Source organism: Anopheles stephensi, chromosome 2 (genome assembly GCF_013141755.1).
Source record: "Anopheles stephensi strain Indian chromosome 2, UCI_ANSTEP_V1.0, whole genome shotgun sequence".
Lineage (NCBI taxonomy): Eukaryota > Metazoa > Arthropoda > Insecta > Diptera > Culicidae > Anopheles > Anopheles stephensi.
In genome coordinates, this window is record NC_050202.1 from 90,149,252 (window position 1) to 90,172,082 (window position 22,831).

Here is a 22,831-nt window from a genome sequence, read left to right on the forward strand (position 1 = left end):
CTTTTTACGAGGAAAGCTTTTCGACTTTTCCCGTACCTAAAATGCATGCAGCGTGTTCACGGCCCTGGAAACATTCTAGGACACTCGTGTGCAGGGCAAAGCTTCTTTTTGCCATGGTCTTTTTGTAACGGCTTCTTTTTTGTTTTGTTCTGTTTTGTGTGGAGCTATCGAAGCGAAACCAATAACTGCCCTAGTTTACTTGTGCAATAGTTATGTTAGTTTGTGTATTGTGTGCCATAAATTGCATCTAGCTAGAATTGGAGATGGTAGAATCGATTTATTTAAAGCTACGCGCCTTGTAGTTTTGTCAAACTGTGATTTTAAAATGAATGCGCCTGACAGTATGCAATTTGCGTCAGTGTACGCCCAAAGTTATGTGTCACGCATTACAAAATTACCTTTTTTGTGCGCTTACTTGCTTTTAGGACCGTTTTTCAAGTTAAAGTATTGAAATGTGATTAGATTAGAGTTTTCCAAAAACTTCCTTGCTGTTTGCATGTCCATTCCCGTTTCAGTGTTGCATGTTATTGTATGTGTTTAATCGTCCATCTTTTGTTGATGTTTATGTTTTTGTTTTGTTTTGTTGTTGTTAACCACCTACCCACCTGACCTGCACAATGTACCATTCTAACATTGCATGTCCCTTTGTGTGTTGTCGTTTCACGCACAGTTCGGTCGCCCATTTTGCGATGCGAAACAGTACGCCGCCCATTCGCGTCTAATAAAGCGATTGCGCTTGTGTTTTCTTATTTCCTTCTTGTGCCGCCCTTGCGCCCTTTGGCAAACCACTAGAATGCTACCCGATCTGTGGGTCCGTCGACCGGTGGCGAAAATGGAAACATGCAAACCGAGATGGGTGCGAACGGATCACCCACCGTTGGCCAACAGCCGCCGAACGGTAGTGGGACGCAGGGTGTGCGTAACAGTCCGACCAAAGCTAGTGCCGATTCGGTGCGGTTGACCAAACCAAGGTCCCAGGTCGGGTCCAGCCCGGCACGGTTCGGTCTCGGTAAGAACAGCAACCATCGTTCGTCCAGCTTAGAACTGATACTAACACCTATCATACAGAGCCGACGGTAAGTAGCACCGGGTGAAGGGTTGTTTTGGAGCGTTCAGCACACGATTCGGGTGTATAAACGTTTGAGTGTTTCGGAGAAGCTTAGTACAAAGTAGCTGTTTAGGTTAGCCACTGGGGTTAAAATGTATTGTATGAATTTCTTCAATTTCTGAGTATCAAAACTGCAGTAAACAGCTTTCTTAGTATTATCCATGACATTACACTCAAAAACACACAATGGCATATTGATCGATGTTTTCGTTGGAAAAATATTATTAAAATACCTGTAGAATTTTGTTCAGTGAGATCATACCCTTGCTTTTTATTCCAAGAATTTGTAATTGCTTTTAGAATCGAATTGCTAGAACTGTCCCGACCATCAAAAAAACTCTCTGTCAAGATTACCTTGACAATGTACTCTAATATCTATGCTTCGTGGTAACTCACTCTCTCCTGTGTAGAAACAAATTTTCTTAAACCGTTTTTTATTGAAAAAACAACGGCATTCAAGCGTCGAATCTCCTCCATGAAATATAAATGTCACCGGAGATAACAGCATCTCCAAATCCCGCTCCACCACAACAAACAACCACATTCCCAAGACATCTCCCCAGCAGTACATTAAGCTCATGTGATAAAAGCACATCATTAAGAAGCGGAATCGTTTTTTGGTATATTTTCTCAAGTGCTCTTAATTAATCCCTTAACCATTACCGTCACGGCACAACGCTAGGAAACGGTAGCCCATGTTGTATTTTTTCATGCTACACAAACTCTTTCAAAATTGTTCCAACCAGCTCGCGCACGCTTTGCCCTTTTCGCCATCCTGGGGACACCCTTGTCAGGCTTATCATAACAGCGTGCTAGCCCTATAGGAACTGTGCAACCCAGGGAAAACATCCCCCTGGTAACGAATTCTTGGTCGGAGGATTGACATTGGGTGGTAGTGGAGGTGAAAGTTGAAAGAAAATTCTAACTGACGGCTTTACTCCCCACCGATGCGCACAATCTCGGCGGGACGCTTTGAACTTTTTTCCGGCCCGATGAAAGGCACACGTTTGATAAGAACGGGTGTTGATTATACCTGGCCCTCTTGCCGGGCGGGCTGGCAGTTATGATGATAGCCCGAATGTTCTTGGAAGTCCACAAAAATAGACCCCGAATCTGTGACTCCTGGAGACCCAAGGATGAGACGATGTGTGTGTGTGTGTGTGGTAGTTGCTGGTATGGGAAATGTCGAAGTATGCTAAAAATGGGAAACATCCTGCTAAGTTAGGATATAGTCCAGCAAACCAAACTCCACTGACAAGCAATCTATGTGTTCGTAGAATAGGTCTAAGGGAGGGCTCTCGGTTCATCAGTCTCCAGTCCAGACACCGGCACCAAGGCATCGTGCGGATTGCATAACTTTCTAAAACTCACCGGCCCAAAAACCTGGCGTCCTTGTGTGGATGGTTTTATTACCAACAGCAAAAAAAAAGACGAGAGCAAAAAATTCTCATCAAACATTCCACTGCCCAAAATACCGCGCGCACACTGCGCTGGTTCTCTGCCGGTGACTCATGCTCTATTGAAATTACAGCTCATTAGGCGGTGGCTGTGAAGGATAATACCAAAGCCGAACAAACTGTTTGGATGATCACTGGTTTGGAGCATTGGTCTCTCTCTCTCTCTCTCGCAATGATTTTTTTTGTCCTGCCAAATTTGCTTCCAAAAAGCACCGACCTTACCCTTACGATTGCATTTTCGTGCAAATAAGTCCGAGCCCGAGAAAGTGCTTCAGGTTAGCTATGTTTTATTGTCCGAGTTTGTACCACCCAGCCAGCCATCGGGTTGGATTTTCCTAACTCAACTTTAGCACCGAAAAGTTGATATTTCAAAAATGTTCTCCTAACAAAAACATAACGATGCTCGAGGTAATCGTCCCCCGTTCTCGGCAAACCGCGCGAATACGGGAGCCGAGACGAACTTCAACCACATGGTCCATATTCACCACGCTGTTCCAACGCACTGCCATTCCACCAGTAGCATGAGCATCGTCAGCATCAGCATCATCATCGGTGAAAAAGGGTTCTACAACCGCTGAAAAGGTAGAATACGCTTCAAGGGACGGTGTATGGGCACTTGAAAAAATTAACAGTTCGTACTGCTGCGATATTGCGCGGTACAGTGAGCATGTCTGATTGGCAGTGCTGCCAACGAATGAACGGTCCCGAACCGCTCGCTGAAATAAGGATGTACCGCAAACGATTCACACTTTGCTTTACCGGCGCTTTGGTTCGAGCTTCGAGCGAGATTGGAGCAGATAAAAACAACAACAACCTGCACACGCAAATGGAGGGAAACAAAAAAAGGCCAAACCCCTCAAGGATGTTTGAAATCCACAAAGGCAAAGGCTTGGCTTACGCTACCTTCTCAGAAACTGTGCGCTAATGTGAACGTTTGGTTTGGACTGATGAGAATGAACTCACGTTGAGTAACGCTAAGGTTGAGCTTCGTAACGGACACGATTAATCAGTCTGTCAGTAAAGCCAGCGGTTTTGAAATGCGTCGAAACATTGGTTCGAAACATGACCGACAGGAAGCAAGGTACAATTATGCTTGAAATGTTGGGAATGCTTCCAATAGACGAAATGATCCGTCATGCTGCTCTGTTTTGTATGCACTAGCTGTAACAATCTCTCGTTAGTGGAAGCAAACCCAAATGATATAAGGAAAGAACCACAACGTAGCTATAATTGCGAACCGTCTACTTAAAATATGTCGACTATGTCGACTTTCGCCATAATGTTCTTCTAGCGATGACAGTTGCACTAACATTTGTAGTGTTCTGTCAACACAATTATTTTTCTAACGATAATACTTACTTAAAGTGTGATTTAAGTTAAGAGAGACTTATAAATAGTATTTAACTCTCAATGTCCTGACATACTGAAATCTATCCTTTCAATTTAATTTGTAATTAAAAAACACACCCACGCGCATATGATGCTTCAATTGCTAATTATTTATCCGTTGGAACATCATTAAATGTCAATGGGTAAAGTTTCAACAACTACAACCGACCAGTTCAAACACAACCGTCGGCCATTCCATCTCATCTTTTATGTACCATTACAATAGTTTACATTATTGCGCTCACTAATCATGTAACTCCCTTGCAGGCAAACCCTTTCAAAAAAGGACAAACAGCAAAAACAGCCATAGATTATATTTCAAACAACTAAGCATTCATCATAACACACAAACACACATGATACTACCAATGGACCGGGTTTATTTGAGCTCTCGATAGTAACATGATATTGATTCACATTCGCCATTGTTCCAAACCCAGCCTCTCTCGCTCGGTCTGTGGCTTAGCTTTGGAAAACTATCCGTACCGAAGACTCGTTCGCCCAACTGCTGCGAAAGTCTAAATGTGAAATTCCATTTCCACCGCAACAACCTCGAGCCATTTAAAATCGACACATCGACACAACGGGATTAGACGGCAACTAGGAGCCGTGCATTGTGCAGCTTATCGGAAAAGCTCCCCACCAGCTCCCGGCAAATGGCAAACATAAACAATTATTTCGAAATCAATTCGTCTCCTTGCTCGCCCGCCGAGGAAGAATGTGCAACATGACAACCAACTAATAGAGCAATCTATTTGCTTTTAAAACTATGATTAATTATTCACACGACCGCCAGACAACGCATGTCCTCCGAGCTCGGTGTCGGAGGCGAACACCCGGAGCTTTGGCTCGTACATCAGTGCATGTACGTTCACGGCAATCCACATCCACACTGCCAGGACACAACGACAATATCATCATCGTTTATCGATGATGTTTTTCCTTTGCTCCGCGAACCATCCTCACTTTACTCACTTATTTATCAAACGCATCCTATCTCTTTAACCTGCCGGTAAATAGGCTGGGCGTGAATGTGAATCATTATTCACTTAGTGTTCACACCACCACCACCACCATCGGGACAGACACTGGGGGAGTGGCCCCAAACTCCAGTTCAAATTAGTTGAACAAATTTAATTTAATCCCTGCTCCATCACCACTCCATTTAACATCCCGCACTCCCTCCCCCTTGGACCCACTCACCCAGACACCCAGACTTTTGTTCTCACATTGAATCGTGGATGTAAAATAAATTGTTGTAAAATGTACTCCTGCACACGTGTGCGCGGCCCCCGAACCGACCACCGTTGGGGTTGTAGTTCATCATCGCTGTCGCCCCCTTTTTTCCATGAATAAATGATAACGCAACCTAACAACGTAATCGCTAACACGGCATCGGGGAAGTCGCGAACAAGGGGCGTTTTCGGCATCAAAGGGAAAATCCCCGAAACGGCGGAAAATCCATCATTAGCAGTGAGTGCGTTTTGTGTGTTTGGATTTTCACCCCTTTTGTCCCGTGTTGGTTGCAAGGGTTTTTTTTTTGCTCTTTGTATTTTAACTAACAGTGTTGTTAGTTTATGATTTAAAATTTGTATACAATTCACAGGAACGTGTAATCTGTTCCGGGGATGTTGAGCGTAAAAACTTTACTGTGCCGTAAAGCCTATGAACGGTGAAAGTGGTCGATCAATATTTTTTCCCATTCCCAACGCACACCTACAATCATTTCAGTTTCGTGAGAAACTTAGATGACGCGCTGTAGATTATCGGCTGTCACTATGTACACGGCACGATCTAATGGCACTAAATTTGTACTCAAATAATTAGAGCAGATACTTAATGGTAATCTTTAGTACATTCATTCTTCACGAGTCAAATGTCGAATTGGTTGCTCTTACTTAGCTGTCAAAACTCTTTCAGTTTTCCAAACTGGTCTAAACGGGGTTTTACTTAGCTTTAGCGTAGTCTATTAGTAGCACAACAGATTTTCATAACAGAGATTGGATTATGAACAGTAGTTCTAAGAATAGTCTAAATTAATTTCCCCTAATTGTATAGATTTTTGCGGTAGTAATCTAAAGAATGCTTTGAAACAGGGCCCAAACACTACACAGTTCAACACACCTTCATACACTATATCTGCTGAAGATGCTTTTGTGAGAACATTCGACGATCAATTGAAAAACACTATCGAAACATTCTCCATTGCACTACTTCTTAAATAATAATGTTGATTAATAATTCTTCTTCCCTTCTTCCATTTCACAGGGCCCAGTAATTATGGGTGAAATGAGCACGGAATTGTAATTTTCATCGAACGCGCATTCATTCATCCTTCCCTAGCCTTAAGGAAACACACACAACCTGTCAAATTGAACTGTCAAATGGCAACCAGTACACTCACTACTACTTGCTATAAAACATAATAACATCGATGTGGTTTCGATTCAATTTACTTATGTCATTTGAACAGCAAAAACAAACAAACGAGAACCTTATAAATGTGTATCCATCTTTTTCCATGTATTACAGTTTTTTCACTGTACACTTAGCATGAAAGGAAAGTAGCTAAAGGTTAAGAAAAACTGAAGAATAAGAGGTAGAGCTGAACGTGTTTTGAGAAGAAAGCGGTTTTTTTGTACCGAGATTCTTTACCAATGTGCAATCGATCACAGCTAGATAGAATGAATCGGGACGACGATATTAAGTAGCGCAGCCCAGTGGCAAAGTTCCGAAGCTTGAATCGCGAAACTTTTCTTTTTAATTAGCTCCATTACTTATCAATGTATTAACCACGGGGTTTAACGCACACGGAGGCCCGGTTGTGACAAGTGATCACACACACACACACTTACGATAGTGAAGGTATGTTTTAACAAAAGCAGACAAAAAAACGGTAATATGTGCAGTACCACTTAATGCAATCCAGAACCAAAAATAGGCGAAGCGAAAGGTAAGCAAAACACTTAAATCAAAACAAAGGGATATCGACCTAATACACTAAGAAGGTAAGCTAGGAGCTAGGGAGGAACTAACGAAGAGTGAGACATTCTCGATGTGTACGTTTGTATGTTTGTGTGTGTGTATGTGTGTGTGTTTAGGTTTTAGGAAGCGTATGGTCAAGCACTGCGCCACCAATGGCGCTACTCTTCACTGAAGGACGGAAGTGTTTGGACAACGAATTTATTATTCTCCCAATCGGTCGGTAGTTGGCTAAGTTTTCGATGTGCGTACTTTGTATTGTTCCCGGTATAGCAGCTTCGGACGCCCGTTTCCGTCTGTTATAGCGACACGCTTAATCTTTACTGTTAGATGTTTTTCGACGACGACGACGATCGTGAACTGTGTACTTTAATCTGTGTTCAATCTGTTGTGTTTCGAACTCTTCTTGAATGCTGACGCATTATCTCTATCTGTTTGCCCCTTTCTGGACATCCTTCGAACCGCAACTTCGTAAGACAATGAATGCATCCGGAAGACATTCGAGAACCGAGGAAGTCTTCCCCAGGAACGAAAGTGCTCTTGATGTCGAGGACCCCGGGACAGTCATTTTTTTGTCATCTAAATAGGTGTCCAAAGTGGCGTGAAACACGAACCGAATTGCGCATATAATATGTAAGATTCTTTTATATTGATCCACACAAAAAATCAAACACAGTCTTCATCCCCGTGAAACAAAATAAAACGAAAATTGGATTGTAAACATAATAATCGACCATTTTGTGATTCGCTAGTCAGTATACTAACGCAAGAGTTACATCCAAAAGTTCTACGTTTCAAGCAAACAACTGCAAGGTGAGTTAAGGTGAGGCGGTCACGTCAATAGCTACCCTCAATGTCTTTCATTAAACCTAATTGCTTCGGTAAAACTTTCCCGATAATAACTTCCATTAAGGCGGCAACATGTCGAAGTTTTTATAGCACAAAATCGACACTCGACCGCCATTTAGCGTGCTGGCGTTGGACGCTTTATTGAGTGATAAAATATGGAAATAATAATATCCACTCCCCGTACCCCTCTTCCACAACCAGGTAGGAGAGAAAAAATGGGAGCAATGTACTAAAACGGTGTACTAAAATTCGAAATGATGGTGATTCCTTGTCGCTTTTCGCAAAGTTCGCTGCCACGTCCTACTGGAACGGTGCGTTCTGATGGTAATGGTGGAATGAATATTAATGACAGTGCTAGAACACGAAACCCCGAACCGTTTGAGTGAACATGTCATTACCGGAAACCGATGTCGGCATCCTGGCTGGCTCATTTCAGGGAAGAATCCTCCAGCCCGATGAAGTTTGTTTATTTCTTTCCACACGAATCATTCGTAATATTTCTGGCTCCCCACATTCTAATCGATCCTCCCCCCTTTGTTGAACACCCTTGCAGCAGTGTTTCAGGATGTCTCACCGTACATGTAAAGTAAATATTTGATACCGAAACCAAGCACCAAGTGTGCGGAAAGTGGGCTGAAGCAGCGAAGGAAGTAAAAACAATCAACCTCCTATTGACAGCCCGGGAATTGACATTCGTCGATTCGTCACTACTCAGTCGTCCTGCAGTCACAGGCTCCCGCAGTGTGACTTTGATCTCGGTACACAGACAGCCAGACAGTGGATGCTCTCCCCAGGCAGCACGCTGTGAGTCTGGCTTGCGTACTCGGTACCGAAAGAATCTCTGATGACTGTTGTGTTGTGTCTGTTATTAAAAGGATTGCATCCTTCGCTCCCGTCGACATTGGCGAGCTCTAAACGCAACGTCGACGTAGAGGAAAGTTTGTGAAGTGAAGTGTCTTTTGAAATCGATATTTAAATAAAAACTCATACACCGAGCCACGGCCCGAGGCCATAATGATAAAAGCGAATGCACAGAAGCGTAGGAAATTATCCACCATCTCGAGTGGGACGGTCGCGACGCCGTCCGAACGAGACGAACCACCGCAAACACGTGGCCGCCTTCGGGAACGGTATCGCTTCACGGAGGAGTTGTTCCAGCTTTTCGATAGTATTACCGCCCACTGTTACCGTCAGCTGGCTCAGAAGGATCGTTCCGTCTGGGAGCGGCTGTTCTGGCTGCTGATGTTAATACTGGAAGCGGCCACCCTCGTTGCGATTATCATTTCCGCCTGGGGTAAGTTCACGGCAAACCCACTGATAACGACCCTGCACGATACGATCTACCCGATCGAGCTCGTGCCATTTCCGGCGATCTCGCTCTGCAACAACAATCGTATCTCACGCACGGCCGCCATGAGGTACGCACGGCAGCTCGCCGAAAAGGACACGGAACGGCGCAATGTGAGCTACTTCCTCGAGCAGATCGTGCTGCTCGGGAAGCTGTACGACTTCGACTACGAGAATCTGCACCAGATGACTAAATTCCAGGAGTTTCTCGACTTGAATGACGTGAGCAACGGAACCGGAATGTACAATGCGCTGGAAACACTCACCAAGGTAACTGTAGGAAATATGGGGGAGGGGGGTTTGCGAACCTTCAGGCAGATGGCGCTAATCGGGCTGGGACGCATCGTTGCAGTTATCGCCCCGTTGCGAGGATATGCTGTTGCGCTGCTTCTGGAAAAGTATCGAACTACCGTGCATGCTGCGGAACGATATGGTCGAGGTTCGCCGCACCCAGTACGGGTTTTGCTGCACGTTCAACTTTATCGGACACACCGAAGATAACGAGTAAGGAGCTGAGGAAGGAGCTTTCTTCGACTTTTGCACCACACACAATACACGGCAGCTAGTGCGTCTTAATTTTTGTTCGATAACACACACACACGCGCGCCCATCGAGTTGGTGAAGTTTTGTCGAAATACTTGGGTATCGTGATGAGAAGCCTTGTACTTCATGGGTTATCGTGGAACAGTTCCTCAGAGAACATGACAACCTGATGCCGGTGTGAAGAAGTTTTTGAACTGAAAATTTTCCATAACAAACTTACTGCACAAAGAGCGTGCTAGTAGGAAAGGTATTTTATACCGGAGCCCATGAGGTAAAAAAGCACCCAATTAGTCTTTTTATAGCGTAAAATGAGATTCAGTTAGTATTCAGACAAAGAGAGTGTGTGAAAAAGAAATTACCTTCATCATGCGCCTCAAAGTATGCAACACGCACTACACAATCCTTCAAAGAAATGAAGAATTTTTGGGATAAATATTAAAAATCACATTTCAACTTGACACAAATGACCTCAGTTTTTACTGACATCGGCGCAGCGTTAAGAAGCCATAACGTATTCACCAGAAGAAATACTTTTTAATTAGTCTGCAAAACACGTAAACTCTTTCCAAGCAACTGCCGAAGACCTCTTCATGTTTGTATTAGTCCAAAAAAAAGCATCAACACCCCCAGAACACACCTACATAATCAAGGTACACGTATTAGCTCGTGCCAAAAATTGAAAAACCCCACCCCATCCCGACGCAAATCTGTCCAATCTGGTTGCCATTTGCTGTACTAGTATTTTTTTTTCACCGCCAGGATTCACCCGCCATCGTACTTTTTGGACGTAACAGGACCGGAAATGGGATTGGTGCTTCTGCTGAATGGATCCTCTAATGACTATTTCTACAACTTGTTCAACAACATTGGCTTCAACGTACGGACACTCCATTCCTTAGCAATTTCCCTGCCGCCCTCCCCCACCTAATAATGACCCCCCTCAAGCGCCGTGTCTAGCGGCGGGCAGCAGTGATCCTCATCACCGTTGTCGTGTAACGTAACGTGGAGTTTAGAGCTCTTTTCGTGTATTTCTTCCCTTACAGCTTCAAATTTTCAACCCCAACGAAGTCCCGGACAGTACCGCCGGCGGGGTAAACGAGCAATTCGTCCACCTCGGTACGGAAACGTTCATACGAGTTGATGCCATCACCATCAACAGTGAGCCGGATGTGCTACGCTACTCGAGACAGAAGGTAAGCCTGTACTGGCGAACTGCACCCAACGCTCACCTGTGGTACCGGTGCATCCAAGGTTGGGATCGTCCTTGTTTTTCTCGCTCCCTCCCCCCAAAAAAAAAGGAGCTACTCCAAAAAGCACTAACACCGAAACGGACTGGACTGGCTAATGTGGGCGCTGTGGTTGAGCCACTGCCATCCATGTCCAGCGCACACGAGACCACCACCACACTCTCTGCAGCTGGAAGGTAATTAATTTATTTCGAAGCGCATCCCATCGGAACCGGGATGCACTTTCGGGGTCGAACAGGAACCGAAACAGTGCAGCCACTCACCATTCACTGCTTAAGTCCGTATCGTAGCGTAGTGTGGAATTTGCTGTTCCAGATGCAGTTGCATTTTCGTTCGCCCAGAATCGCATCCGCCGTATTTGGGAAAAAGCATCCCAAATACATCCATCCATCGATTTCGGTGCATAAGCGCAAAAGGTTGTACCGGTTGGTGCATTGCAAAGAGTGTGCTCCAGTACCGACAGATTGCAAAAGTGTCTAGTAAAAAAGCGGCTAGTTTGCTGATAATCCAATTAGAGACCCGGTGAGCAGGCGGGGACGAAGCAAGCCAGCGGGATTGGTCGTAAAATCGCGCTGCATCCCAGAAACTTACAAACGAATGGAATTTGCCAATTTTACGATCATTTGACGCGGAACGAGTGGAGTGCTAGGATCGTAAAATAAAATTCCAACTCCGGCATACTATTGACGATGGTCGAAAATGGTTTCTTAATCACGAGTTTTGATACAGCACTCGTGTTTGGAGCAGTGCTTTTACAAAACTGGGCTGTAATTTATAAAATCCGGACATTTCTATCGGGATGCATACGATCCTTTAAATTGGACAATTAGCGGCAAAAGCTGGTAACCGGTCAGAGAGAGCTGTTTGTAACGCATAGCACTTCAACACGCCCGGAGGTGAGTTCAAATCCCGGATAACTGTATCGTCTTGAAGACCCTCCGAATAATCTAAGCTGATTTTGTTGATGATTAGCAGTAGGAAGGATCTTTTTTCTTCAATTCCGATTCTTGGTCGTTGAGATTCGAGGAAGCGATTGTCTGTGACTGTAACCCCACAGCAGCAACCCAACAAGAACAACTTGTTTTGTGGCTGCCCTCTTTTCACGGATACCATCCAGGAAGGATTTCCCGAAACACCACGTCGTTACGAGATGTTTCACATTCACCATTACCCGGCCTGGACCGGACAACATGTTTAGGCGACCTGCAACCGCAGAACAATATTTATGCACCGTGCACTTTGCATACAGGGCTCGTGCCAACTCCGCCCCGTGCCGAAATGCTTCACGACAGATGCTACCCACGGTGCGGCGATTCTCACGACTCCTCCCAACCGATGAGGCCTCTCGAACCGATGGCCACACTAGCCAGATGATGATGGTGTGGAACTCGAGGACCATTATCACCCCTTGCCCGCGCATGACCCTTCCCCCACGCGATAATTTATGCACTGCGGCGTCGAACACTAACCTGCCGATTGTTGCCGATTTTCAGCGCCAGTGCGTGTTTCGCAACGAGCTCCTGAAGTACGGGGCCAACTACGGGCGCAGTAACTGCGTGGCCGCCTGCCGACTCCGGAGCGTGCTGGCACTGTGCGAGTGCGTACCGTTCTACATGCCGACGGCTGGAGCAGCGGCCAGCAGCAAGTCCATAACGACCTGCAATCTCCAGCATATCGCTTGCCTGAACAAGTACAAGAGTAAGTACACGTTGGACAGCCCGCGACCGGGGGAGCACTGGGTATCGTCCGTGAAATTATCCTTAAACAGAATTAATCGCTCGGAATGCTGAGGTGGGTGCTTTTTTGGAGGGTGATAATAATGTTTTTGATATCATCCTCTCCTCCTCTCTGCCTCTGGTTTGTTTGGATTCTCTGTTTAACTTCGACGTGTGTGTGTGTGTGTGTGTGTGTGTGTGTGGAATTGGGGCCCTCCATTCAACCACAGTCAAGTGGTCAACCGTGATAACGGACATCGTGCGCATCCCGGGACTGGAGAAGGAGATGGAGGAATCGCTCTACTGTCCGGAATGTTTACCCTCCTGCTCGGACAGCAAGTATCAGATCACTGCCTCGGAGCTGCCCCTCATAAGGTCCCGGCGCGACGGGTTCAGCATAACGGCCGGCATCGAGAACGTGGCGGACGTCGCGGTGGTGCGCATATTCTTCGGCCAGCCGGAAACGTGGATGTACAAGCAGAACGTTGCCTACTACTGGTTCGAGATATTTAGCAACTTCGGCGGGATGTTCGGCATCATGGCCGGCATGTCACTGATAACCCTCACGGAGGTTGTTTACTTTGTGGGCCGGCAGCTGGTGCTGGTGTTTGCGACCCGCTCCTGGAGTGCACGGCTCGGTGCGCGGAAACCCAACCTCGAGTTACTGCAGTGAGGCCCCAGGATTGGTCAACAGCCAGGCACCAGCTGTTAGTTACAGCCATTGTTTTGTGCCGGGTCCAATTAACACCACCACCATCACGTACGCTTTTGCGGCACTTGACGTTAGGGGGGAAAAAAACGGCCAAAACAAGGAGCAACTGGCACTGTCGACCATTTGGCCAAACCAACAAACGCTTTACTCGTTAGTGGTTGCTGTTTTTGAATGCTTAGATGATGGGGTTTTTAGTGACCGTAGCCGAGAGCAGTACACAGTGCTCGGGGAAGTACCTTACGGCGAGTAAATTTATTCACCAGCTCTCTTACGAACACGGCGAACAGCAATCATAAGGCACGTGATGACACTTTGCGTGGATACTGGAGTACAGCTTGAAGTTGTAGTAGCAAGTAGTTCAATAAATTAAACTCGCTTCTCAGTAACGGAACCTTAGACGAAAAAAGATTGTAGGCGTCAGATAACATCACAAGCTTATTTACTCACTCCTTCGCGCTAATAGGCATTTTATGTAACTATTACATCCGAACTCCGCATCAGTAAGCTTCAAAACGAAGAAACGCTCCCACCACTATCCACGATAATCCCAAAGGGGCCGGAATCGTGATAGCACTGCTCAAAGAAAAACACGTGCTTGCTTCATTCTATTTGCTCTCACACACACACACGCACCACGTTTGGTATTGTTTTCCAGCTTTATTATCGATTTTCGGTTAAGTAATTCCAGGCCGTGTCACGTGGCGTTTGTTGTGACAGCAGCAGACGGGCAGATTTGTCACTAATTAGTTCTGCTGTTTCGGCTTCGGTGCGGCATCCGGACTGCACGGATGACGGAGCTCGTTACCGCGCGTGTGAATAAGCTTCTTCGCCGTCCACTTTACGTCCGACATTAGTGGGCAGATGCTGTACTTCATGAGCGGGTTCGCTTCACCGGTCGCCTTCAGATTGTACCAGAACGCTAGCGTACCTTTCTGTGGTGGAATAACGACGCGCAGCTTGGGGAAAATGGTGTATCCTCCTTCTGGTACGTCGTTCAGCTAAAACAAGCAAGCAACATCTTTAGTACATTCTCATACCAATGCACTACTCCAAGGCCTTATGATACTTACGAAGAGCAGAACCGTCGCTAGTCGATCGCCAGCGTAGGCAAAACGATGTAGCTCCGCCTTCGTCTGGATGGCATCGATCTCACTCGTCTTAAACGCACCGACCTCGTTGTAGATCATTTTCAAGTCTTCGGCCGTTTCACAGCTTAACCCGGTCGCCCGTTCGATGCGTCGCGTCAATCGTTCCACCACCGGATGGTCCCGATCGTGCAGCGTGTACGTTTGATGGTTGTCGTAAAACACCGGCAACCAGCTATCGTTGGTAATCCCGGACCGTTTAATGTGTGTGTCGCCCAACGCCTGCAGCTGTGCGATCTCACCATCGTACACCATATCGTGCATCAGGGCCACGAACGGATCGTTACTGAGCACTTCCACCTTGGACGGCGTCAGCAGGCTGTGCGTGTTCCGAACATCGTACCAGCAGAACAGTGTGCTGGCTATGGCAGACGGTAGTTTGTACGTCCCCCGGCACATATCCATGAAGGGTTCCAACTGAACCTTAACCACCTTATCACCATCTTTCATTTGTACCTCGAGAGTACCGTCATCGCCCTGTTGGCCACTAACGTACACCACTACAAACACTATCCACAGTGGGAACAGTGTCCCAAGACACTGCCCGAATCTGTTGTTCCCTAGCGTCTTCCGCTTCATTTGAAATGCTTGCGGCAGCAACCGAAATTCGACTGTTGAGTTGGAGCATTGTCTGAGATGAATCAGGGTGCCTCCAGAAGACGACCAACGTGTCGCGTCGCCGGTTTGTACTGCACAGTTGTTCAAACACATCTACAGGCGCGAGTGAGTTCTAGTTCTACCGTACAGGTCCACAATAGACCACACTAACTCCGCATTAATTACAGTGAAATCCAAACTCTTAATCCGAGTGGCGATAGAATACAATCTCGACAATCTTGTGACCAATTTCCCCCCGGAGCGTTCGAAGGTGATGAAACCGACCATTATTTCGGGGCAGATTTTCCACTCGAACGCGAAAACCCGCCCGCAATTCGGCACCTGGAACAATCGAGCGCTACGGGACCGAAAAACTCCACTCCTCAACGCTCGCATCAATATAAATTCCACTCTACCGATGAATTGAACAAAAAGCTTTTGCAAACTGCATGCTGGAAGTACACAACCGGCCGGACGACCAGGATGAGCTGCACATATCAATGGTGCGTTCTGGGGGAACTGTACGCAACAAAAAAATTGGAACGAACGAACACGCTTCATTTCATATGCAAACCTCCGTCGCCCTATTTTTTTCACTCTCTCTCGCTCTCTGTTGACCCGCCGATTGGAATTGATCGATTTCACGAAGTGCATTTGCATTCATCCAGGCGCACGATGCCGGGACGCGGTGATGCGGCGATGGGAACTCCCGCAAACTCCGGGCTGCATATTGCTGTTGCATTTTTCGCTCCCTATCGGCAAGTGGCAAGACAAAAGCCGAACAGTCCTCCCCGAACGGACGCATATCAAACAGCAAATGAAAATGAAACGCCGGCTGGACTCGTTTGTTGAGGACTGGCAGGACCCGGTCATACAAACACACCTTGCCGACGCTGCCACCGCCGCGTGGAACGGAGCCAGGGTGGAACGGAGCGAATGAAATGCATGAAATATTTAGTTGTTATGAAATCCAATCATAACGATAAATGTACCCCTTCGGATAAATTGTTTTCCCAGACCACGGGGCGCGTCAGGCCGAGGACGTTCAGTTCAAAGTACATTCCAGGGCGAGGGATGAAGCGACCGCCAGCAGCCGCCACCAGCATCACGGCAATCAGATGATCGCAAAAGGAAATTTTCCACCCATCATCAACCCCGAAACCTAATATTTTTATTTTTACTACTATACAGCTCTAGCCAACCTACCTACCAGCGATGTAACAACGCAGGTCCCGGACAACAGAACGCAGGGACCGCCGTGTGCGCTATGTTTGCGTTTTGCTTCGGGGCTTTTTGTGCAAATATTTACCAAAGTGTGCACGCACGGTATCCTTTTTCATAATGTTGCGAGAGCGCCAACAACAAAAAAAGACCACTAAACTGTTTTTCTAATCGAATTTTTCCCTTTCAAGCTAACCCTTTCCTAGCTAGCGTAGGTCGATCCGAAGCCTAAGATGAGATTTGTCCTAGAAGGCAAGAATTGCAGACTTTAAAGCCTTACATTGTTTGGTGGTTTTGGTAGAAATTGATTTTAAATGATTAATCAGCAATACTTAGAAACACGATCCTTCCCTGGACTTTATCCACAAACGCACTTAAGTGCAATTTATAATCAAGCCATAACATGAAGCACATCAATCGTACAAAGATCTTCTTAACGGTATGCAGTCCGTAAGCAAACATTCCAGTTGCGTACCGTCTGCGTCTTCGGTGCAGAAAACCTGGGACTCTTTATTGGTTTTGTCCAATATCAACAAAGTGCTTGAATGGTTAAAAATGGTGCATCCAGTGCTCGTCCAGCGTCTGAACTACAGGCGGCACAAGTGTCGTAACGAGCCCCCGGTCAAGATGGACTCTCCAACACAGAATCTCTTCACGCACGCCTGACTGCAGTCGATCAACAGTGTATCAATGCGAAGGGCAACCGATCCCGGCACACTCCAATGGCCGTGTGTTTCAATCTATAATGGATAGTCGATAAAGATAATATCACCCTGGCAATGGCAACAGGAACCCGGAGACCGGACACACACACACGCACACACACCGTTGATGGATTGCTGGATAATTGAACGTGGAACGATGCTCCTGCACCAACCTGAACCGGACATACCAGCCGGAGAAACAGTATGCAGATCGAGACCCGGTGTCGCAACATCAATACACGTTCGTCGGCAGAAACCCTTCCACGAGAGCAATGGTTTGGTCTTTGTGGACATTACCGGTTGCTTCAGGTTCCGATCCGACGATGACAACACAACAATGGCATTACTTCCGGTTGGATGGAACACTGGTGTGGACGTTGTCTGCCGTGTAGGCTGCGGGATGCAAGGTTCGGTAAATATGTCCGAATGCCTTCTGGTGCGGCCTACCGAACGGGAGGCATCCTCTACCAAGGAGCAAACTTAATATCACAAGCACACACGATTGATAGTTTACGTTGTAATGCTTTGTTGCTTTGTAGACGAGATTGTCCGAGAAATCCTTAGGGAGAGTTTGAAACATTGATTAAGCCACTTTGCTACGTACTAGCTGCACCATTCGGCCATATCAACACTGGACATTCCGTTGCAAACTATTCGAGTGTGCAAAAATACTAACCCAAGCTAGTACATCCAGCGAGGGAATTCAAAATGCTACAGAAGACAGCAATAGTCAAAAACTCGTGACAAAATCGTGGTGATGTTTTTCTTAACCTTTTCTCCACTTTGCCAAAATCAAAGTGTCCTCGAAAAGCCAACCGGAGATCAGATATCTTCCGCCCCTGACCCTAACAACCTGGGCCCGTTTTCCACGGGAAGCCATCCGATCGTCATGGGTACGGTGGCAGGTGTATTTTTGTGTGCGGAAAAATAAAATCAAACACCACCTACAACCAGCCGGATTGCTGGACGAAGAATTTGTGTTTATCCGTTTCTAAACGTTTGCAGCTCTATTTATCACCTTTCCCGTACGTCAGCGTGGTGTAGCTGCACAACATGAAAGGAACCATTCAAATTTGATGCTGTACTTCAGAGGAGCACGAACGGTACAACAAACTTGAGAGTTGAGGAACGATTTTACGTGTTGAAAGTAGTACTATCTAGTGGTTAGGATCAACCACACACAGACAGAGCAGCCAAAGCGGGGCTCATCATTCTCCCATTCTCCGTGGCAGCCCTCCGTGTCAGCTTTCGAAGAATTCCTGCCGAGGTTCTCCAGCTCACTGTTCGCGGAAAGTGGCAGACGATACGGATAGCGAATGATGAATAAAATATTACCTATGTATCAAAACATTTTTCATCCAAACCGGTAGCAACTTGTACATGCACTGACGAATGAACTCTGTGTCGGATGTACCGTACAGACAAGCGAAATTTCTCGCAGCACGGTATCCGGACGACGCCGGGCAAGCGTGTAAACTCCTTCAGATTTCAGATGATGAGCGAATTTGCTGGAAAACATCGCATCGCAATGTGTTGCCACCCATCCGGAAGCAACGAAAAGGATTACGTTTCCGGTGTGTGATTTCCCTAGCATTCCACGCCACCATACCATTAAACACGCCATGGACGGTTGGCCGTAAGTTTGGATGAGTTGTGTAGTGTGTTTCGGTCCGTAGCGTTAGAAAGGATTTGAACAAATATTTTAACAGGAAGTAATATTTTTGTACCGACCGGACAGGGATGTGGTATGCGGGATGCTGGGAACACTTGGATTCGCAAACTGTGCATTATAATTATAGATATAAAAAGTCTGTTATAACAAATCAAAAATTGCTTGGAAGGAGGCATATGAGTGATTGGTATTATTTCCTTTTTTTAAAAGATTAATGTTTGAACTAAATGCTTAAGATCTTCTAGGCGATTTGCTTTATGATCAGTAATACGAACAATATATCGTATCGTAGTCATGTTATTTTTTTCTTCCTGGCTCAAAAGGAAGAAAGATGCTTGAAAAATTGAACTTGTTGCTCTATCTCGTCTGGGTAGTCTGATGGACGAGACGGTAACGGCGCGGGTATTTCACAAGGCAGAACCGCGTGTCGAATTTTGCCTGGACTATCTCTCACTGTACGCAAAACGTGACCATCATCAGGCTAATGAGTTAAATTCTAATCAAGCCAGAAATAGTAAGCCTCTCGAAGCTGTAGACCCAAAAAGAGAATGGTCACCCCGTACTGCGGTAAAATTTAACCAGCACAACATGTTTTCCATAACGATTTGCAATTAATTGAATTATGCTTCGTTCTGCCATATAACGAAACGAAAGGAAAAATTTCAAAATAACAATTGAACTAAAATAGTAAAATAATCAAATTTTTACTAATTTTCACATTATTTGCCCATAGTCATCGATGCATGACACATAAAACCAGTACATTCCTACACCCCGTGGTTGGAGAGCACCGCACACTGGGAAAAAATGATAACAAGTTAGCATAATTTTGCATAATTTCAAGACAGGAACGTTTCCTACCAGTTCACATCGTTACGATCAATCGGATTGGTTCTGGGGTTCTGGTCTTTCGTACGCCCTGGGTATCTGATCTCATCCAGACCGTTCTACCTTAGCAAGGATTGACTATCCATTTATGGATTAATCTCCGTACTGTTTCGGTTATTTTAAATTCATTCTGAACCACGGCTTGAGTCTAAGCTCTCATTTTTCTGATATTTTTAATGATTTATATGCTCGAAATACCACGAAATGAAAGAAATTTAGAAATGTCTAGAAGAGGGACTAGGATTTGCTAATTTTAAATTTTCTGCTGTAGAAATCAAATTAAAACTAAAATTCAAATCTCCTGAATACGTATTCTTCTACTTGACTTACCGACCATGCATGACTAGCTACACTCAATGATACCACGTAGTTGAAAGATCAGTCTCCATTATGGAGAAACGGCACAGATGAAATTTGATAAAATAATGACCCGTATATACGAATAATGTCTTCGTAGTTTTATATTAAAAGAATACCCAAAATGTGTAAGAAATGGCTACTGAATTTAGTTTCATTTGCAAATATGCAAATTTGGATAACGCTTTCCCATAGTGCCAAGGACATTTGAATGACAGAATAAACAAAGAAAGAAACAGCTAATCTGTTCCATCTCTTTCGCTCCTTCGGCCGCAAGCAAGTGCCGAAATCTGCCGAAGTTCTTGCTTTATGCAACTGAGCCATTCATATTAGTATTGTTTTTCCGTTTGCTGCCTGCTGATAACAGTTTCTAGCCAAAATCGGAAAATATTTTCAATCCGACTCACCCTAGAGCTGTTGCCGCGCACCGTGCGAATAAGTCAAGTGCATTTCTACTACTAACTACTCACCGCTCGCAAGCATCACCATGGGTCGTAAGTTCTGCGTTGGAGGCAACTGGAAGATGAATGGCGACAAGGCCAGCGTCACCGAGCTGTGCAAAACGCTTTCCGCCGGTCCGCTCGATCCCAACACGGAAGTTGTGGTCGGTTGCCCCGCACCCTACCTGTCGCTGGCCCGCTCCCTGCTGCCGGAAACGATCGGTGTTGCCGCACAGAACTGCTACAAGGTGGCCAAGGGTGCGTTCACCGGAGAGATTTCGCCGGCCATGTTGAAGGATCTCGGGCTCGGATGGGTCATTTTGGGCCACTCGGAGCGACGTGCCATCTTCGGCGAAACGGACGAGCTGATTGCGGAGAAGGTTGCCCATGCCCTTGCCGAGGGGTTGAAGGTCATCGCTTGCATTGGTGAGACGCTGCAGGAGCGTGAAGCCGGCCAGACGGAGGCGGTTTGCTTCCGGCAGACGAAAGCCATCGCCGCCCAGGTGAAGGACTGGAGCAATGTGGTGATTGCGTACGAGCCGGTGTGGGCCATCGGTACCGGCAAGACGGCCACCCCAGAACAGGCGCAGGAAGTGCACGCCGCGCTGCGAAAGTGGTTCACCGAGAACGTTTCGGCCGACGTATCGAACGCCATCCGTATCCAGTACGGCGGCTCTGTGACGGCGGCCAACTGCCGCGAGCTTGCGGCCAAGCCGGACATTGACGGTTTCCTGGTGGGTGGTGCCTCGTTGAAGCCCGAATTCATCCAGATCGTCAACGCTAGACAGTAAGGCGTCGCCGTGATCGTCGTCGCGTACCGTTTGTAGTGCAGCGGGGAGAGATTTACGCAATCGCCATCGCCGGTGTCGTCATGTTTCGTCTTATTTTAAGTTTCTCATTATACGCGTTGTACACACGCACCGCACAGGTTGTTACGTTTAAGCATCCAAACAAAGCATAATCTATTCAATAAAAACAAACGTGTCTCAGTGGAAATGCATCGTCGCCGTACGAAACGGTCTACTCGTTCAGTTCCACGTTGTCGTAAATGTCCTCCACACCTTCCATAGCTTTGAGCTTCTCTTTCAACTTTTCGTACGCTACCATCGCTTCGGCATTTAGTTTGATGGTCGATTTGGGGAAGAATGCGTGCTCGCTATGTTCCACGGAATAGTTCAATTTCTCGAGCTCCTTTTTCACCTTGTCCAAATCTCTCGGGCCGCACAAAAACTGTAACGGTACAGGTGCACATTATTATCTTAGGTCACCGGTACGTTTTACCCTTCAAATCGCTTACCCTTATCAGTCGATTGTTTTCATCCATCACTTCAATATCTTCCGCACCCGTTTCGATAGCATGATCCGTACACACGGACAGCAGATCGTCACTTTTCAAATCAGCCGGTGCGATCGCTTCAACAAAGCCTCTTTCGTCAAATGCGTGCATAGTGTCGAAGAAAAGGGCACTACAACGAGTCGAACCTTAGCAAAATGCAATTTAGCTTCCCGCCCAACGACGATACTCACAAATTCTTCCTAAGAATGGTTGCCATCTCCATCTTTAGCTGGGCAAATCGATCCGTGTACAGGACACAGATCACATTCACCTGATCAAGTGCCTTTATCTCGAGTGTATACTTTTTCAGCTCCACCGACTGTGCGGTACACTTCTTCAGGATACCTTGAATGGTGGCGTTCGGCATGTTTCTCTTCAGCGCCTCATCAATTGCTGCCCGCAGCACATTGTTTACGGCAGGATTAGGTCCTCCAGCTGAAATTGAAATTCACCATTGAGTGAGCTTTGAAACCGTCTTTTCGGTGCTTCGCTTACCTTGCACTGCAAGCCGAATTTGTCGAGCTAGTTTAATAAACAATACCGCCTTTCGTCCATCGTTCAACGCCTTCACGTGCCGTATGTTTTGCCATTTCGAGTGACCGGCATAGAGGTTGGTCGCTTGATGGATGCTGCGCACATTATGGTACGTATGGAGCGATGTTTTCACTGCCCGTGTTAGCCGCCCAACAGTTGAAAGCATCATCCGGGGAAAAGGAAAAGCGCGTAAATGCTTACTTCTGGCTCGTAAATGTACACTTTCAGTTACATAAATCACGACACTTTTCCGGCAAACGCGATGAAATGTTATTGTTTACAACGTGACTTTGACAGCGCGCGTGACAATGGTTTGACAGCCGGGCTGGAGCTACAGTACGTTACGAAAAAAGGGTGCCATTTGATTCTCCTGCAAAAAGAAAAAAATTTAGTTACTTTCCTTCCTCCATTAGCTACTCTGGAGTAGATATCAAAATTAGTCTAGAACCAAATTCAGGTGAGCGATTAATTAACGCTTTAGCAATAGAGACAGAAAATTGTCCCATTGCTAGTCAGGGATGATTCTTTTGTTTTATCAAAACAATACACATTGATAATCAGATCCTCAACAACTGTTGGAACTGATTG

The 22,831-nt window shown here is 46.1% G+C and overlaps 5 protein-coding genes across 8 annotated transcripts in view; 3 read left to right on the plus strand and 2 right to left on the minus strand.

Moving 5' to 3' along the window:
- LOC118505150 (GATA zinc finger domain-containing protein 14) overlaps nucleotides 1-7,662 on the plus strand; it is an 88,051-nt gene extending 80,389 nt beyond the window's left edge. For 3 of the 4 annotated variants that reach the window (XM_036040528.1, XM_036040530.1, XM_036040529.1), the window contains exons 13-14: nucleotides 793-1,076; nucleotides 6,223-7,662. In XM_036040528.1, the coding sequence (XP_035896421.1) occupies nucleotides 793-1,076; nucleotides 6,223-6,232 (294 nt within the window). In that variant the 3' untranslated portion in view covers nucleotides 6,233-7,662. The remainder of the gene's footprint in view (nucleotides 1-792; nucleotides 1,077-6,222) is intronic. The other variant, XM_036040531.1, reaches the window with a different exon arrangement.
- A 1,137-nt stretch (nucleotides 7,663-8,799) lies between these two features.
- On the plus strand, nucleotides 8,800-13,735 carry LOC118502491 (pickpocket protein 28-like). Its single transcript, XM_036034723.1, has 6 exons — nucleotides 8,800-9,402; nucleotides 9,485-9,636; nucleotides 10,435-10,552; nucleotides 10,719-10,868; nucleotides 12,416-12,620; nucleotides 12,868-13,735. Exons 1-6 carry the CDS (start codon nucleotides 8,800-8,802, stop codon nucleotides 13,308-13,310), a joined length of 1,671 nt encoding a protein of 556 aa, XP_035890616.1. The 3' UTR covers nucleotides 13,311-13,735.
- A 254-nt stretch (nucleotides 13,736-13,989) lies between these two features.
- Nucleotides 13,990-15,163, minus strand: LOC118505233 (prolyl 4-hydroxylase subunit alpha-1-like). The gene is made up of 2 exons (XM_036040766.1): nucleotides 14,420-15,163; nucleotides 13,990-14,347 (listed from the first exon to the last, which is right to left on the minus strand). The coding sequence occupies exons 1-2, from the start codon at nucleotides 15,071-15,073 to the stop codon at nucleotides 14,093-14,095; spliced, it is 909 nt and encodes a 302-aa protein (XP_035896659.1). The 5' UTR covers nucleotides 15,074-15,163; the 3' UTR covers nucleotides 13,990-14,092.
- Nucleotides 15,164-20,154: 4,991 nt separating this feature from the next.
- On the plus strand, nucleotides 20,155-21,396 carry LOC118505241 (triosephosphate isomerase). The gene has a single exon (XM_036040791.1). It carries the CDS (start codon nucleotides 20,421-20,423, stop codon nucleotides 21,162-21,164), a length of 744 nt encoding a protein of 247 aa, XP_035896684.1. The 5' UTR covers nucleotides 20,155-20,420; the 3' UTR covers nucleotides 21,165-21,396.
- Nucleotides 20,692-22,578, minus strand: LOC118505239 (probable transcriptional regulatory protein TTE1135). Its single transcript, XM_036040789.1, has 4 exons — nucleotides 22,205-22,578; nucleotides 21,901-22,144; nucleotides 21,671-21,839; nucleotides 20,692-21,603 (listed from the first exon to the last, which is right to left on the minus strand). The coding sequence occupies exons 1-4, from the start codon at nucleotides 22,410-22,412 to the stop codon at nucleotides 21,394-21,396; spliced, it is 831 nt and encodes a 276-aa protein (XP_035896682.1). The 5' UTR covers nucleotides 22,413-22,578; the 3' UTR covers nucleotides 20,692-21,393.
- Nucleotides 22,579-22,831: the final 253 nt, after the last annotated feature.